Genomic DNA, 15,573 nt, shown 5'->3' with positions numbered 1-15,573 from the left:
TCTGCCCCATCGGTCTGCCTCCCTCTGTCTGCCTCCCTCTGTCCGCCTCCCTCTGTCTGCCTCCCTCTGTCTGCCCCCTCTGTCTGCCCCCCTCTGTCTGCCCCCCTCTGTCTGCCCCCCTCTGTCTACACCCCTCTGTCTACACCCCTCTGTCTGACCCCCTCTGTCTGCCCCCATCTGTCTGCTCCCCTCTGTCTGCCCCCCTCTGTCTGCCCCCCTCTGTCTGCCCCCCTCTGTCTGCCTCCCTCTGTCTGCCTCCCTCTGTCTGCCCCCCTCTGTCTGCCCCCCTCTGTCTGCCCCCCTCTGTCTACACCCCTCTGTCTACACCCCTCTGTCTGACCCCCTCTGTCTGACCCCCTCTGTCCGCCCCCTCTGTCTGCCTCCCTCTGTCTACACCCCTCTGTCTGCCCCCCTCTGTCTGCCCCCCTCTGTCTACACCCCTCTGTCTACACCCCTCTGTCTGACCCCCTCTGTCTGACCCCCTCTGTCCGCCCCCTCTGTCCGCCTCCCTCTGTCCGCACCCCTCTGTCCGCCCCCCTCTGTCCGCCCCTCTCTGTCCGCCCCCCTCTGTCCGCCCCCCTCTGTCCGCCCCCCTCTGTTTGCCTCCCACTGTCTGACCCCCTCTGTCCGCCCCCTCTGTCTGACCCCCTCTGTCCGCCCCCTCTGTCTGACCCCCTGTCTGACCCCCTCTGTCTCTGTCTGCCACCCTCTGTCTGCCTCCCACTGTCTGCCTCCCACTGTCTGCCTCCCACTGTCTGCCCCCCTCTGTCTGACCCCCTGTCTGACCCCCTGTCTGTCCCCCTGTCTGACCCCCTCTGTTTGCCCCCCTTTGACTGCCCCCCTTTGACTGCCCGCCTCTGTCTTATCGAATGGGAAAATCAGCCTGTGTGTTCCACTGTGTTACTGCCTGGCCCACAGTGGGTTAGCTGTTGGCTGTGAGGATTTATCCGTGGGTGACCAGTGGCCGGGTGCCCCCACCCTGAGATGAACCGATGAACAGACAAGAGGAGGAGGAAGAGAGAGATGGACAGATTACTGGAGGGTCACTTCCTTCCTCCCTCAGCCTGACCCCAGTGATGTAATTGATAACACTGTAAAACAAGCCTCTAGTACAGGGGTACTCAAGTACTATTTGAGAAGGTCCGGTCACACAAATTTCCTAGGTGGCAAAGGTCCGAATGGATATTGTTATTTTTTGGCGTAATAACAAACCCCCACTTCGCAACCCATACAACCCCAAACTGTTCACACCCCTCTCGTTGGCAGAGAGAACATTTTACAGTTTTAAAGCTCATTCCCTGCAATTCTACAAAATTGTTCATGTCTTACGTGCGTTCAGATGATACCAGGGGTCGAAACCCCACTGAGTTCCCCCCCAAAGGTGTTTTACCTCGTTCTGGGTCCGCATCTGGACCGCTGTCCACCAGTTGACTATGTGGGCTCTAGTAACTTCATTATGTTAAATTGCTCCGAGGGTTTCAGTATGAAATCATGCACTGCACTGTAGTTATTCTTACTAACAACTACCTTTATGGAAAAGCAGAAAACCCAGTATCAGAAATACACTCCAGCCTTGATACAGTATTGTGAAATCTTATCCTAGATTCATATTCCACAAGGGCTTCTTATGATGCTATAAGCAGGGTTGTCTTTTTGAGAACTTTATAAAAGCAGCTTCTTCCCTTTTGAACCAAAGTGAAACATTATTGTGTTATACTATACATAATGCTAAAGTGTTCTTTCCTCAGGGTCGGCTACCGTGCTAAAACGCCCACGTTTCCATTAATTATACTATACATAATGCTAAAGTGTTCCTTCCCAGGGTCTGCTACCGTGCTAAAACGCCCACGTTTCCATTAATTATACTATACATAATGCTAAAGTGTTCCTTCCCAGGGTCTGCTACCGTGCTAAAACGCCCACGTTTCCATTAATTATACTATACATAATGCTAAAGTGTTCCTTCCCAGGGTCTGCTACCGTGCTAAAACGCCCACGTTTCCATTAATTATACTATACATAATGCTAAAGTGTTCTTCCTCAGGGTCTGCTACCGTGCTAAAACGCCCACGTTTCCATTAATTATACTATACATAATGCTAAAGTGTTCTTCCTCAGGGTCTGCTACCGTGCTAAAACGCCCACGTTTCCATTAATTATACTATACATAATGCTAAAGTGTTCTTCCTCAGGGTCTGCTACCGTGCTAAAACGCCCACGTTTCCATTAATTATACTATACATAATGCTAAAGTGTTCTTCCCAGGGTCTGCTACCGTGCTAAAACGCCCACGTTTCCATTAATTATACTATACATAATGCTAAAGTGTTCCTTCCCAGGGTCTGCTACCGTGCTAAAACGCCCACGTTTCCATTAATTATACTATACATAATGCTAAAGTGTTCTTCCCAGGGTCGGCTACCGTGCTAAAACGCCCACGTTTCCATTAATTATACTATACATAATGCTAAAGTGTTCTTCCCAGGGTCGGCTACCGTGCTAAAACGCCCACGTTTCCATTAATTATACTATACATAATGCTAAAGTGTTCCTTCCCAGGGTCTGCTACCGTGCTAAAACGCCCACGTTTCCATTAATTATACTATACATAATGCTAAAGTGTCCTTCCCAGGGTCTGCTACCGTGCTAAAACGCCCACGTTTCCATTAATTATACTATACATAATGCTAAAGTGTTCCTTCCCAGGGTCTGCTACCGTGCTAAAACGCCCACGTTTCCATTAATTATACTATACATAATGCTAAAGTGTTCCTTCCCAGGGTCGGCTACCGTGCTAAAACGCCCACGTTTCCATTAATTATACTATACATAATGCTAAAGTGTTCTTCCTCAGGGTCTGCTACCGTGCTAAAACGCCCACGTTTCCATTAATTATACTATACATAATGCTAAAGTGTTCTTCCTCAGGGTCTGCTACCGTGCTAAAACGCCCACGTTTCCATTAATTATACTATACATAATGCTAAAGTGTTCTTCCTCAGGGTCTGCTACCGTGCTAAAACGCCCACGTTTCCATTAATTATACTATACATAATGCTAAAGTGTTCCTTCCCAGGGTCTGCTACCGTGCTAAAACGCCCACGTTTCCATTAATTATACTATACATAATGCTAAAGTGTTCTTCCTCAGGGTCTGCTACCGTGCTAAAACGCCCACGTTTCCATTAATTATACTATACATAATGCTAAAGTGTTCTTCCTCAGGGTCTGCTACCGTGCTAAAACGCCCACGTTTCCATTAATTATACTATACATAATGCTAAAGTGTTCCTTCCCAGGGTCTGCTACCGTGCTAAAACGCCCACGTTTCCATTAATTATACTATACATAATGCTAAAGTGTTCCTTCCCAGGGTCTGCTACCGTGCTAAAACGCCCACGTTTCCATTAATTATACTATACATAATGCTAAAGTGTTCTTCCTCAGGGTCTGCTACCGTGCTAAAACGCCCACGTTTCCATTAATTATACTATACATAATGCTAAAGTGTTCCTTCCCAGGGTCTGCTACCGTGCTAAAACGCCCACGTTTCCATTAATTATACTATACATAATGCTAAAGTGTTCTTCCTCAGGGTCTGCTACCGTGCTAAAACGCCCACGTTTCCATTAATTATACTATACATAATGCTAAAGTGTTCTTCCTCAGGGTCGGCTACCGTGCTAAAACGCCCACGTTTCCATTAATTATACTATACATAATGCTAAAGTGTTCCTTCCCAGGGTCTGCTACCGTGCTAAAACGCCCACGTTTCCATTAATTATACTATACATAATGCTAAAGTGTTCCTTCCCAGGGTCTGCTACCGTGCTAAAACGCCCACGTTTCCATTAATTATACTATACATAATGCTAAAGTGTTCTTCCTCAGGGTCTGCTACCGTGCTAAAACGCCCACGTTTCCATTAATTATACTATACATAATGCTAAAGTGTTCCTTCCCAGGGTCTGCTACCGTGCTAAAACGCCCACGTTTCCATTAATTATACTATACATAATGCTAAAGTGTTCTTTCCTCAGGGTCTGCTACCGTGCTAAAACGCCCACGTTTCCATTAATTATACTATACATAATGCTAAAGTGTTCTTCCTCAGGGTCTGCTACCGTGCTAAAACGCCCACGTTTCCATTAATTATACTATACATAATGCTAAAGTGTTCCTTCCCAGGGTCTGCTACCGTGCTAAAACGCCCACGTTTCCATTAATTATACTATACATAATGCTAAAGTGTTCCTTCCCAGGGTCTGCTACCGTGCTAAAACGCCCACGTTTCCATTAATTATACTATACATAATGCTAAAGTGTTCCTTCCCAGGGTCTGCTACCGTGCTAAAACGCCCACGTTTCCATTAATTATACTATACATAATGCTAAAGTGTTCTTCCTCAGGGTCTGCTACCGTGCTAAAACGCCCACGTTTCCATTAATTATACTATACATAATGCTAAAGTGTTCCTTCCCAGGGTCTGCTACCGTGCTAAAACGCCCACGTTTCCATTAATTATACTATACATAATGCTAAAGTGTTCTTCCTCAGGGTCTGCTACCGTGCTAAAACGCCCACGTTTCCATTAATTATACTATACATAATGCTAAAGTGTTCCTTCCTCAGGGTCTGCTACCGTGCTAAAACGCCCACGTTTCCATTAATTATACTATACATAATGCTAAAGTGTTCCTTCCCAGGGTCTGCTACCGTGCTAAAACGCCCACGTTTCCATTAATTATACTATACATAATGCTAAAGTGTTCTTCCTCAGGGTCTGCTACCGTGCTAAAACGCCCACGTTTCCATTAATTATACTATACATAATGCTAAAGTGTTCCTTCCCAGGGTCTGCTACCGTGCTAAAACGCCCACGTTTCCATTAATTATACTATACATAATGCTAAAGTGTTCTTTCCTCAGGGTCTGCTACCGTGCTAAAACGCCCACGTTTCCATTAATTATACTATACATAATGCTAAAGTGTTCTTCCCAGGGTCTGCTACCGTGCTAAAACGCCCACGTTTCCATTAATTATACTATACATAATGCTAAAGTGTTCTTCCTCAGGGTCTGCTACCGTGCTAAAACGCCCACGTTTCCATTAATTATACTATACATAATGCTAAAGTGTTCTTCCCAGGGTCTGCTACCGTGCTAAAACGCCCACGTTTCCATTAATTATACTATACATAATGCTAAAGTGTTCCTTCCCAGGGTCTGCTACCGTGCTAAAACGCCCACGTTTCCATTAATTATACTATACATAATGCTAAAGTGTTCTTCCCAGGGTCGGCTACCGTGCTAAAACGCCCACGTTTCCATTAATTATACTATACATAATGCTAAAGTGTTCCTTCCCAGGGTCTGCTACCGTGCTAAAACGCCCACGTTTCCATTAATTATACTATACATAATGCTAAAGTGTTCTTCCCAGGGTCTGCTACCGTGCTAAAACGCCCACGTTTCCATTAATTATACTATACATAATGCTAAAGTGTTCCTTCCCAGGGTCGGCTACCGTGCTAAAACGCCCACGTTTCCATTAATTATACTATACATAATGCTAAAGTGTTCTTCCTCAGGGTCTGCTACCGTGCTAAAACGCCCACGTTTCCATTAATTATACTATACATAATGCTAAAGTGTTCCTTCCTCAGGGTCTGCTACCGTGCTAAAACGCCCACGTTTCCATTAATTATACTATACATAATGCTAAAGTGTTCTTCCCAGGGTCGGCTACCGTGCTAAAACGCCCACGTTTCCATTAATTATACTATACATAATGCTAAAGTGTTCTTCCTCAGGGTCTGCTACCGTGCTAAAACGCCCACGTTTCCATTAATTATACTATACATAATGCTAAAGTGTTCTTCCTCAGGGTCTGCTACCGTGCTAAAACGCCCACGTTTCCATTAATTAGCTAGCTTTTCCAAATGAATAAAACTTACCAGTACACTTCAGAACTCTCTAATGGACTCAATATGGGCTCCAACCATTGGCCATCTGGCATCTACCCAACTCTAGACCAATGAGAAGACTCAATACTGGACTGCAGTGAAAAACCACTTCCTAAACTGTTAAATGTCCCAGTCCTTGTGGTTGTCGGCCCATCCTTGACTTGTTTTAATTGAGGAATGGGGATTATTGCTGGCAGAACACAGGGACTGCAGCTGCTGGGAAAGCTCCAGTGTTTGTCATTAAGGGACCGATCCACACCCAGTAAGTGGTGTGTGTGTGTGTGTGTGTGTGTGTGTGTGTGTGTGTGTGTGTGTGTGTGTGTGTGTGTGTGTGTGTGTGTGTGTGTGTGTGTGTGTGTGTGTGTGTGAGAGAGAGAGAGCGTGTCTCTAAAATACACAGTACAACGAAGAGAGAGAGAGAGCAAGTATTTTTTTCTTCAGATTTCTCATTGTGAACTTCCCAGATAATGTTCACATTCCGCAGACAATTTCTTCCAGAGATCTCCTTCGGGCAGAGTTCTCCTTTTAATCAGTCACATTTCCTCACAATTAAACATAACCACCGCACCAGTAACCAATTCCTGTTACGCTATTAAAGAAAACCCATAACATTTTTCCTAAGAAGGTTTTCAAAAAAAAGGTGTGTTCTCACATTCTCTCCACCTCACCCTTCCTCCCTTCTTATATATATAATATATCTATGCAAATGAGCAGATGCTTTTATCCAAAGGGACTTACAGTCATGTGTGCATACATTTTACGTTTGGGTGGTCCCAGGAATCAAACCCACTACCCTGGTGTTACAAGCACCATGCTCTACCAACTGAGCTACAAAGGACCATTACCCTCTCTTACCCAGCCAGCCAGCCAGCCAGCCAGCCAGCCAGCCAGCCAGCCAGCCAGCCAGCCAGCCAGCCAGCCAGCCAGCCAGCCCAGTCAGCCAGTCAGTCAGCCAGTCAGTCAGTCAGTCAGTCAGTCAGTCATTACACAGAGATGGTTTAATGGCTGAGACAGCAAACACACACTAAGCTGTCAATGATCCAATAGCCTCTCTAGACAGAAGATGTTAGGCTGGGTGATGGGGGTAGAGGTCAACTTAAAGTCAGTGATCCAGTAGCCTCTCTAGACAGAAGATGTTAGGCTGGGTGATGGGGGTAGAGGTCAACTTAAAGTCAGTGATCCAGTAGCCTCTCTAGACAGAAGATGTTAAGCTGGGTGATGGGGGTAGAGGTCAACTTAAAGTCATTGATCCAGTAGCCTCTCTAGACAGAAGATGTTAGGCTGGGTGATGGGGGTAGAGGTCAACTTAAAGTCAGTGATCCAGTAGCCTCTCTAGACAGAAGATGTTAGGCTGGGTGATGGGGGTAGAGGTCAACTTAAAGTCAGTGATCCAGTAGTCTCTCTAGACAGAAGATGTTAAGCTGGGTGATGGGGGTAGAGGTCAACTTAAAGTCATTGATCCAGTAGCCTCTCTAGACAGAAGATGTTAGGCTGGGTGATGGGGGTAGAGGTCAACTTAAAGTCATTGATCCAGTAGCCTCTCTAGACAGAAGATGTTAGGCTGGGTGATGGGGGTAGAGGTCAACTTAAAGTCATTGATCCAGTAGCCTCTCTAGACAGAAGATGTTAGGCTGGGTGATGGGGGTAGAGGTCAACTTAAAGCTTCCTAGGTAAAATGGTGTACAAGAGAGCTCCTGGCTGAATTATATTCCAATAACTATCTAATAGCCTACACTACTCTCTGGCCTTGTTGAGGTACTAAGGCAAATAGGCACACTCTAAATGGGAATGGACCCTGGTTAAGATAAGGTTAGACAATTTGAAGTGTAGGCAGGGATTCATTCCTTGTGTAACTAAAGAGAGTAACTCTGGTGTTGGTGCAAAAGTAAAACTGTCCTTGTCAACATTCACACTTCTATCCTACAGTCGCTACAACCACTACTACAATCTCTGATAACTAGAAATTCATTAGTCCACAATTCGATCATCACAGCCTTGCAGAAAACAAGACATTTCTGTTTATCAGTGTTGACTGGGTGTGTATTGTGATTCCAGAGAGGTGTGGTGCCATGTGAGGTTGTTATAGCTGTGCCATCCATCTTGCTGTGACAGGGACGGAGTGGGGAATCATGTTTCCACTCCACCAAACATGAACACTGGTAAACAGTATAGGGAACCCAGTTTTAACTATTACTTTAACACTTCTATTAATTGATGATCTGTTAGTTAAATAATCATGTTCAGATGTAATTAGGTTAGGCATCTGGCTATTGAAGACATTGATTCGTAATAGTCAGCCCCTTGTTCTGTCACACTATAGGGTTGGAAAGGAAGTCCAATTACTTTTCCATCTGTCCAATTCTAAATACTCATCTAGTTATCATTTTCACATCTCTTATACTTTCCAGTTATTTCATTAACGATCATCTGATTGGATAGTGCATGCCATACTGAAGGTGAAAGGTCGGCCAATTATGAGCTGTCAAAATATTGATGACTGAGTTGGACGATGAGTTTTTCTCAAGATTGAAAATCCATACCCGTCCCCAAACCAATTTATCAAGTCATGTTCGATTATTCAGTTACATTTTCCCCATTTCATTTTGCATATTGATATCAATCTTGAAGGAATTCCTTTGGTTGCTTGCATATATTCTAGATCGTTCTTTGATCGTACACCGCCATAGCCTGAGATAAAGGTTATTTTTGAAAAGTTAGGAGGCAGCATTTATGATTGTCATTGGTCACAGCAGAGAATGTTTCTCATTGCTCTCATTCTGCATAATGACACAAAGACAAGCCGACCAGTGGACATTCAAACAAAGGTCTCCTTTGTTCAGTCCAATTCTATACATTTGATTATTTCAAAGACAATAATTTCCATGCTTCCTACTTGGAACCATGAAAGGCCCTCCCAAAACCTTTTTGTTGGGTCAAAGAACACTCTCTGTCTCTAACACTCCATTTCCAAACCTTTGAGATATGCCTCAGAATTCCACAGTGGAATCCCTTGTGATTGGTAAAAAAAGACTTGCAGGAAATAAGAGCCTGTCATTCCAGTCTGGATACTGTGACCAATGCTACACTGAATTATAAAAGAAAATATACTTCTGAAGAACCCTGTCCCCCCAATCACCACACGTTTCACAGACGTAACTAGAATTTCACTGCAGCATAAATACATTCTAGGTGTAACCATGTGTGTAGGGTATAAATGTCGCTGGTTGACGGGCCAACGACACCTTGTCAACAAGATTGAATATTCAGCGGTTAATGAACCTCCCCTGCAGTGGCCTGATAAAGGTGCCAGGAGCTGAATCAATAGGAAACCCTATTTTAACAGATCAATATGGGAAATTACATTTATATCTATTGGATATTTATGGTGTAATGAAAAGTTGTGGATAGGTTTAATGGTGGATGGCAGAGGAGAATGGGGAGAGGGAGATAGACACGGGACTGGATCTCATCGGGTAAAGCTTAGGCTACATAGCCTTCCCTGTAGCTCAGTTGGTAGAGCATGGTGTTTGCAACACCAGGGTTGTGGGTTTGATTCCCACGGGGGGCCAGCACAGAAAAAAAAATGTTTTATGAAATGTATGCATTCACTACTGTAAGTCGCTCTGGATAAGAGCGTCTGCTAAATGACTAAAATGTAAATGTAAAATGTACATGCACACATGCAATGGAAACACACACACACACACACACAGTGGAAACACACACACAGTCACACGCAGAAAGAGTAGAAAGAGCTAAACCCTTTAAACATGTTCTCTCCCACAAAGCCACATTACCATTTCCAAATGCATCGAGTTTTTTCCCCACATATAAGCATTTCTTCTAAAACAATTTGCCAAATGCTTCCTTTTAACATGGCCATGTGTTTTACTTGGTTACCAACTGAAGACAGAGGACAGTGTTCAATTACAAACACAAAGCTGTGTAATAATACCTTGAAGTTAAGAGCTCTATCAAAGTATAAAATGTTGAAGTGACACTTTCCAGTCCAGTCTAAATGCATTCCTAAACGGTGCCTGGAGTGAATCCAGTCTACATATGAATGGATAGGTTTCACTTTATGTCAATGTGAATAGCAACATTTTATAAAGTTGCCTTTACACCACGGAGCTACTCTATAACTGCTTTGGTAACCAGAATGTTATTCCTCAGTTGCACACATAAAACAATGATTGAATTGCCTTCAAAGGACAAGGGTCAGATTTGGTTTCATATCAGTTACTAGTGTAGTACCGTGTAGATACATAAATCATTACACAAGACATTATAATACCCTGTGTAATACCCTGGTTAAAATCAAAGACCCCATCAATGCTGATACAACACCTTTCACACACAGGAGAGAAGTGTGGAGGGAGTGAGAGAAGAGAGGATGGACTGAGAGAAGAGAGGATGGAGTGAGAGAAGAGGTGAGGGAGTGAGAGAAGAGAGGATGGAGTGAGAGAAGAGAGAATGGAGTGAGAGAAGAGGTGAGGGAGTGAGAGAAGAGAGGATGGAGTGAGAGAAGAGAGGATGGAGTGAGAGAAGAGAGGATGGAGTGAGAGAAGAGAGGATGGAGTGAGAGAAGAGAGGATGGAGTGAGAGAAGAGAGGATGGAGTGAGAGAAGAGGTGAGGGAGTGAGAGAAGAGAGGATGGAGTGAGAGAAGAGAGGATGGAGTGAGAGAAGAGAGGATGGAGTGAGAGAAGAGAGGATGGAGTGAGAGAAGAGAGGATGGAGTGAGAGAAGAGAGGAGGGAGGTGAGAGAAGAGAGGAGGGAGGTGAGAGAAGAGAGGAGGGAGGTGAGAGAAGAGAGGCTGGACTGAGAGAAGAGAGGATGGAGTGAGAGAAGAGAGGATGGAGTGAGAGAAGAGAGGATGGAGTGAGAGAAGAGAGGATGGAGTGAGAGAAGAGAGGATGGAGTGAGAGAAGAGAGGATGGAGTGAGAGAAGAGAGGATGGAGTGAGAGAAGAGAGGAGGGAGGTGAGAGAAGAGAGGAGGGAGGTGAGAGAAGAGAGGCTGGACTGAGAGAAGAGAGGATGGAGTGAGAGAAGAGAGGATGGAGTGAGAGAAGAGAGGATGGAGTGAGAGAAGAGAGGATGGAGTGAGAGAAGAGGTGAGGGAGTGAGAGAAGAGGTGAGGGAGTGAGAGAAGAGGTGAGGGAGTGAGAGAAGAGAGGAGGGAGTGAGAGAAGAGAGGAGGGAGTGAGAGAAGAGAGGAGGGAGTGAGAGAAGAGAGGAGGGAGTGAGAGAAGAGAGGAGGGAGTGAGAGAAGAGTGGAGGGAGTGAGAAAAGAGTGGAGGGAGTGAGAGAAGAGAGGAGGGAGGTGAGAGAAGAGAGGATGAGTGAGAGAAGAGGGAAGGGAGTGAGAGAAGAGTGGAGGGAGTGAGAGAAGAGTGGAGGGAGTGAGAGAAGAGAGGAGGGAGGTGAGAGAAAAGCGGAGGGAGTGAGAGAGGAGCGAAGGGAGTGAGAGAAGAGATGATGGAGTGAGAGAAGAGAGGAGGGAGTGAGAGAAGAGAGGATGGAGTGAGAGAAGAGCAAATGGAGTGAGAGAAAAGGGGAGGGAGTGAGAGAAAAGCGGAGGGAGTGAGAGAAGAGAGGAGGGAGGTAAGATACATTTTTTATATATATATTTAACTAGGCATGTCAGTTAAGATCAAATTCTTATTTACAATGATGGCCTACACCGGGCCAAACCCGGACGACGCTGGACCAATTGTGCACCGCCCTATGGGACTCCCAATCACAGCCGGTTGTGATACAGCCTGGATTCGAACCAGGGTGTCTGTAGTGACGCCTCTAGCACTGAGATGCAGTGCCTTTGACCACTGCACCACTCGGGAGCCCGAGTGGCACAGAGCTTAGGGAGAAGGGCGGAGGGAGTGAGAGAAGATCAGAGGGAGCAGGTGATGATGAGAGACTGGCTAATTGGGTTGCTTTGACACCATTTTCATTACTCCAGCACAGCACTACACACTTCTCCTTAGATAAGAACCAATAAACCATCACACTCTTAGGCACAGATCTGGGATCAGCTTCCCATCCCCCAATACCAACCTAAACCATTAGGGAAAAAGACCCAACACTGACTTTAGATCAGAGCCTTGGCTTTGGGCAACTTTACTGTACACTGACTGGCTGGTACTCCATAATGTGATGTTGAACCGTGACAGGGTCTTAATCTCCATGTCCCTGAGTTGTCCAAGCTAATGCTTGAGCTGTCATTACATCAGGCCAATCCACACAGTGCTGACAAGACCTGTCGTCAGATTAGGAAAGACTAAAACCATTTCATCACACATTTATGAGACAGACGAGAGACTAGAGAGCCGCCGTGCAGCTGCAACAAAGCACTGGGACGGTGTTAAAAGGTCACTGGTCTCTCAACACCAAGGCCTGTAACTGTTGTAGTGCCACACTGTAGGTTCAACTGCCTGGCCTCACAAATGAAATTATAGTTCCGTGAAAGACAGTACATTCAGGTAACTTGCAGAAGACTATAGGCTACACTGTCAACGCTACATTGTCAACGCTTGGAAAGAGTACATTTACATTTGAGTAATTCTTATCCAGAGCAATTAGGTTTATGCACCTTGCTCAAGGGCACATCAACGGATACTTTGTTTCTTCACCTAGTTGGTTCAGGGATTCAGACCAGCAACCTGCTCTTAACCACTAGGCTACCTGCCATACATCATTAGAAACATTTCTCTGTGTGATCTTGATTTCTTTAGTAATAAAACATCTGCACATGCTTGGGGAGTTTAGAGAGTTGTGATGGGAGAGACTTTCATCCCTCCGTTGCTGCTATCGACGTTTATACCCAACATCTGCAATATTAATTAACAGACTGTATTGATTTCTCCCTCTCATTGGCTCTGTGTCACATCTCTGTGTGCTCACCTGCCCAACCAGGTGATATGGGTGACAGTGAGGGGTCCCCGGGGACACACACAGGGACAGACACTTAGAACCGCAGCACATCATGTCAATAAACAGCATTTTATTGGCAGGGGACTGAATACCCTGTCGCACCAAGGGGCTCAAAGAGAGGATCCTTATTGGCATTGGGCGATATTAACGAGGTGACACTGTAGGAAGGGAGGAGGAGGTGGAGGAGGAGCCTGCTCAGGAGAGGTGATCAATGACAAACACAAGTTTCCAAAATATTGGCAATTCCATGGTAACGGAATTATGCTAAGACTCCTATTTTTCACTTTCAAATGTATATTTATTTAAAGTTTTACAAACCATATACTCTATGCAAAATGACTACTTTGAACAATTTCCACTGTACATTTTACAAAAACACATTTACAGGAAGAACTGAGCAGATACAAAGTTTGCTAACAGAATAAAACGGAGAGATTTTAGCGTAATTCTGTTACCAAACTTTTCTGTTTCCAAATTTTTCCAATAAATGTCATTTTTGAAATGTATGGTATAAATTGTATGGTTTGTTAAATTTTGAAATAAATGGTTTTTGTTTGGAATATATTTCAAAGTGAAAAATCTGAGTCTTCTGTGTAATTCTGTTACCATGGAATTTCCCATATAGGCGACACCTGATATATAGTAAATCCACAGATGTGTTTCTGAGTCTGTTATCTTTTGGTGCCTGTGATGACAGGCAGTTTCACACAATATCTGATACTTTGTCATTGTTGGATGAATTACTTTATTTGAAGAAAAAAAATGTATTTACCAAGCAAGCCCCTATGTCACAGTGATTGTAATACCATGATTTTACCTGGGTAGCAGGCAATCTGTATTGACTAATTCAAACGAAACATTAGGCTATTTATGATAGAAAATCATATCTCTTTCCATCTATTGGCCATGTTCACGTTGATGTTTTCAGTGCTCCTGTAAAGAAAAACATTTCAGTGAAATTCAAAACAGCACTGGCTCACCTGTACCATTCCAGTCCTTTATCATAGAACCTGTCGAAGAAGTGGGGTTCGGCGCCCACAGCTCTGACATCCGGGTGAATGCGCAGAAACTCCAGTAGCGCGCGCGTGCCTCCTTTCTTTACTCCGATGATGATTGCTTGAGGAAACGTTTTAGTCCCGAAGTTATTGGCTGTCGAGATATTGTTATCAGGTCGCAGTTCGTTATCATTGCCCTGCAAGAGTGTGTCAACACTGTCAACGCCGGGGAGCTCGCGAACAAACGAGCCGGGAGAACTGTTCTTGTGCGCGTCGGACAGTTGGTGAGGTGAATACTCCAGTCCTTCCTTTTGCAGGATTTTGTTGATAAAAGTATGTTGGTCGTATACAGTTAAAGGTACGGAGTCGCAGTACCCAGTGAAACAATAAAATAAGTACGTGAAGATGATGATCATGGCAAAGAAGACGGAAAGTTTGGACTGTACCTTCAGGTGTCCAAAGTTGAACCCAGCTTTCCATTTGTTACATCCCATGAGGCGCTATACTGAGCTGGAGGGTAACACGCAGGAAACATGCCTTTTAAATTAGATCAGTTCAATGCGCTTTAAAATCAAGATTAGGCCTAGTCTTTCTTTATAATGTTACCCATAAAAACATAGTTCATGGGGAAGTCGTGACATTACGCACTTAAAAAATGCATTAATATTTCCAAAAATGACAATTTCAAAGTCCCTTTTGTTTGACCATCCACTTCATAACTGTAGTCTAGAGAAAATATTTTGAACAGTGTCAATGTCAACTTGTCCAAAGTCCACAGTGCTCTGAGAAACGGTTGAGTTCATGTCCCCTCTGTCCCCTCGCACTCTCTGCTCCTCTCCCTTGGTAAAGAAGTGCTCACGCGAAGCCCTTTGGCCCCCATCAGCAGCCTACAGACACACCCCTTTCATTCTGGGTGTGAAGCCACGCCCTGTTGGTCAAATTCCCGCCCCTTAAGTTTTCAGCCATTCGACTCTAAAATAACACTAATAACTAGCAAACTGAGACCAATCACTAATAATTATATGATTCAATAGCACTGATTTATATTTTTGATGATACATTTTTTTTAATTGCTATGGAAGATAACTATATATTCTTGAATTACAAGAGAACAGTTTTGTTCAGAAATATGTTGATATGTCATTAAAAATGTAATATAAAAATGAGCATGAAAATCTCTAGATATGTTTATGTGAAGTGTTGTTTAAAGCCCTCTAATGTTTAGGGCTTACTGTGGTCACTGTGTCTGTGTGGGGTAAGGGTTACCCCCTGTCCCCATGCAGGGCTGTAAAAGGGGCCCTACCCTGTGGAACCACCTGTCAGTCTGCTATCCCTCCTGGGCCACACACCCTATGGAGTCAGCCTGCACAGCCATGGCACACACATTTAACCTCTCCTCTCCCTGCTATAACAGGGCCAGACAGGTGTGGTCAGTGTTCAGCTAGAGGCCTGTGTGTGATCAGCAGTGTGCTGTATAAACTGACCCTCTCCCTCTTCAAGAGACTATGGTGAAAATGCAGACAGACCACCATCAGTTTCTCTCATGTCAACTTTCTCACATCGGCAGCCTAACGTCAGAGCTGTAGCTAGACTACAAGATGCTGATGATCGTAGTCAGAAATGTACCTGTGGTGTTACATATCCTTTCATCAGGTAGAATGCAATAAGTATTGGAGGAAAT

At 44.5% G+C, this 15,573-nt stretch overlaps 1 protein-coding gene across 1 annotated transcript in view; it reads right to left on the bottom strand.

Annotated features, from left to right (window-relative positions):
- The window catches only part of LOC115152938 (heparan sulfate glucosamine 3-O-sulfotransferase 6), a 40,002-nt gene extending 25,282 nt beyond the window's left edge, over positions 1 to 14,720 (bottom strand). The window contains exon 1 of the mRNA XM_029697878.1: positions 13,878 to 14,720. Coding sequence (XP_029553738.1) covers positions 13,878 to 14,386 — 509 coding nt within the window. The 5' untranslated portion in view covers positions 14,387 to 14,720. The remainder of the gene's footprint in view (positions 1 to 13,877) is intronic.
- Positions 14,721 to 15,573: the final 853 nt, after the last annotated feature.

The sequence above is a fragment of the Salmo trutta genome, chromosome 18 (genome assembly GCF_901001165.1).
Source record: "Salmo trutta chromosome 18, fSalTru1.1, whole genome shotgun sequence".
NCBI lineage: Eukaryota > Metazoa > Chordata > Actinopteri > Salmoniformes > Salmonidae > Salmo > Salmo trutta.
Note: the sequence above shows the minus strand (reverse complement) of the source record. Positions and strands in the feature narration are given on the sequence as shown.